Source organism: Trachymyrmex cornetzi, unplaced genomic scaffold (assembly GCF_001594075.2).
Source record: "Trachymyrmex cornetzi isolate Tcor2-1 unplaced genomic scaffold, Tcor1.1 scaffold47, whole genome shotgun sequence".
NCBI lineage: Eukaryota > Metazoa > Arthropoda > Insecta > Hymenoptera > Formicidae > Trachymyrmex > Trachymyrmex cornetzi.
This window is the reverse complement of record NW_017299509.1, coordinates 653,740-656,725: the sequence shown is the minus strand read 5'-3', so window position 1 is coordinate 656,725 and position 2,986 is coordinate 653,740. Positions and strand designations below refer to the sequence as shown.

The 2,986-nt window shown below is 50.8% G+C and overlaps 1 protein-coding gene across 3 annotated transcripts in view; it reads right to left on the bottom strand.

The window, feature by feature from the left end:
* Dnmt3 (DNA methyltransferase 3) overlaps positions 1 to 2,986 on the bottom strand; it is a 133,091-nt gene that overhangs the window by 18,894 nt on the left and 111,211 nt on the right. The window contains exon 1 of one of the 3 annotated variants that reach the window (XM_018513574.1): positions 1,298 to 1,462. The exons of the other annotated variants lie outside the window; for them this stretch is intronic. Within the exon in view, the coding sequence (XP_018369076.1) occupies positions 1,298 to 1,354 (57 nt within the window). The 5' untranslated portion in view covers positions 1,355 to 1,462. Of the gene's footprint in view, positions 1 to 1,297; positions 1,463 to 2,986 lie in introns of those variants that run through there. 3 annotated transcript variants of the gene reach the window in all.

Here is a 2,986-nt window from a genome sequence, read left to right as displayed (position 1 = left end):
CCGTCGTCGTGTCCCGCGGAGAACGAAATCGGAAATCAACTCTGGGGAATAATAATTTAGTCCGTTTCTCCCCGAGCGAGATCGATCGCGCCGCTCGCGATCGACGACGACGACGACGACGGCGGGCAGCGTGCAACCGGCAGGGGCAACGATGACGACGACTAACGGCGATGATGAGGAATGAGGCGAGCCGCATCGCGACGTGGCCGATTAATACCGCAATCGTTAATTGTTTATCGGCGTCGCCGGGATTACATTGCGAGGAGTAATGAAAACGTAGGGAAAATATAGGTGTGTGTTATTAGAGATGTATATATATATATATCCGGCAAAACCGATTGTTAATTCTAGATCTGCCCGTTTCAGTCGCACTTGAGCATTTCATCCTCTTCGCTATTCTCTAAACCCCCGTATATATACGTTAACTTATTTTATATTCAATTCGAAACTCTCGCGCACAATCAGAGAATTCAAAATGCATCTTAAACGAGCTCCTATTCGAGAAACGTTCGGGTATAACTTATTTAGGCAACGATCACATCGTCATTATCTATCACCTGTAAAAATCTCGGTATTCGCGAAGAATAATCTACTTAGAATTAAACAAAGTCTAAGAAAATGTAGATACAATGAATGAAGAGATGTTACTTTACTGAATAAAGATTCTGAATATTGTTGTTATTTTACTCCCAAATAGATTTCGATTGCAAAATGCTGAAAATTATTCTTGAATCGACTTTAAAAATTCGCAACTTCCTGATATTTCTGGTAGATGCTAACATTCGTAATGCAGCGTCATTGATGTAATTTTGAGCACGAAGCATCATAATACGTTGACCCCGCCAAGTATTTTCAGTAATCGAAATTAAGAATGCATCATCTAAATCCAAACTCGTCGTCGAACTGTTTGCAATATTTATGACCTTCTTTACAGCAACTGCTGCTCGGCGTTGTACATACTTGTCGCAAACTTTCTGCCACGATAATCGCTCGTAACTTTACACATGTACACCTGAACCAAACAGAACTGAATCGAATCGAGTGTTCTCCATCTAAGAAGTGCTCCATTACACACAGACAGTATAGTGATAGTAATGTATTTCGAAGAGCCGTATTTACGACCACGAAACTGTCAGCATTGTCAGTAGATTACAAAAGCCAATATAAGATGTACTAACGGAGAGGACGAAGGTGAGGATGAAAATGAGGAGTAAGGCGAAATGAAGATAAAGGTGAGAAGATGGGGATGCCTGAAGGAGGCTCGCTAGTGTGTAGAATCTAAAAAAAGATCACCTACGTAAATATGTGAGCGCGAACCCGTCTTCCCCGGTCGCATCTTCAAGAATCTTGCCATTGCGACATCCACACGCAAATACAATCTTGCCGGTCGCGGCGCGCGCGAGAGCTAATTTGCATAATGTCCTCGGTCCATAGGTGGAAAGGACGTACCGATCCGTTGTAAATTCGGCCCTGGCTTCGTCGTTGGCTGTTACGCGCGCGGAGAGTGACCGTTATACGCTCGCTCGCTCGCTCGCTCGTCTCTCTCTCTCTCTCCCTCTCTCACCGCGGTAGTGCGGAGTGCGGAGTGCCTTATCGTCGATGCGGCCGACGTAGCCGCGTACCGGGTAACGATCGCGCGGGCTGCACTTACGATCGATCTATCTCAATCGATCGCCGGGGCGCGTGCCATGATTTACCATCGATCGCCGGCGATCGATTAACCCTGTCGAGTCCGCTCATCGACTATCCTTGGCCGCGAGCGGGACGAGGACAGTCGTAAAAAGGAAAAAAAAAAAAACAAAAATGGAGGATGCAAAGAATGAGAGACGTACGAAGAAAGAAGAAGAAAGATGGGGAGAAAGAGGGCGAAAGAGGAGGGCGGTGGGTGTGGGAGGTGGATGAGTGTGACGGACGAGAAGAGAGAGACGAGAGGAGAAGGGGAGCGGAATAAGGGAGATGAAACGATCGTGGGAGAAAAGGAGGGAAGACGAGCGACGAAGAGAGAGAGGAAGCGCACGTGCGTGGGAGAGAGAGGAAGAGGAAGAAACGGAGAAGTACATTTGAGGAGCGAGAGGGAAGGAAGAGGGAAGGAAGGGTGAGGCTTTAATGGTAGAGAGAGAGAGGCGGTCGAACGCGCGCACGGTAAAAGAGAGAGAGAGATAGAGCGAGAGAGAGGGGGAAAGAGACGGGCGGGAGAGACAGGAAGGGCAAGAGAGAGAAAGAGAGAGAGAGAGAGAGAGAGAGAGAGAGACGGAGATCGGCGTGAGTGAAAAGTAGCAAAGGACAGACTATGCCGGACCAGCCACAGCCGCCGCCGCCGCCTCCACCACCGCCTCCACCGCCTCCACCGCCGTGAGGCTTCGAACCCGAACACGACCGAGCGTCGTCGAGCAACAACGGAAACGTACGAGCGGTGCGGTTCGAGCGGCCGAGCGAGCGATACGGTCGAGCAGTGCGGTGCCGACTCTTGCTGCCGCGGTTACAGATTCTGCGGTGTGTGTGTGCGCGCGTGTTTACACGACGAGAGGGAGAGAAAGAGAAAGAGAAAGAGAGGGACAGGGAGAGTTTGCGCCGCGGAGGCGAGGGCAGGAGAACTCGAAAGAGAGAGAGAGAGAGAGAGAGACAGAGAGAGAAAAAGAGGAGAGGCACTCGCGAGAGCAGAGGAGAAACGCAAAAAGCGGCGGACAAGTCTGCGAGTCGTCCGCGAAACACGGTGCGTACGAGCGAGCGTGTTGAGCGTCGAGCAAGTCCCTCTCGCAGGAGGATTTCACGCAGCACTGCGAGGACTGCGAGACTGTGCGAGTGGAGATACGCACGGTGGAATACGCAGACGGTACGCCTCTCAGTTGCGCGACGGTACGGCTCGCGATATCGTTCGGCGTAGTATCGCGAGGTATCGCGAGTTATCGGCACGGACAACGCTCGACGGAGTCGACGGCGCCGGCGGAGAGCGGAGAGCGGAGAGACGTCATCGTAAGAAACGTCG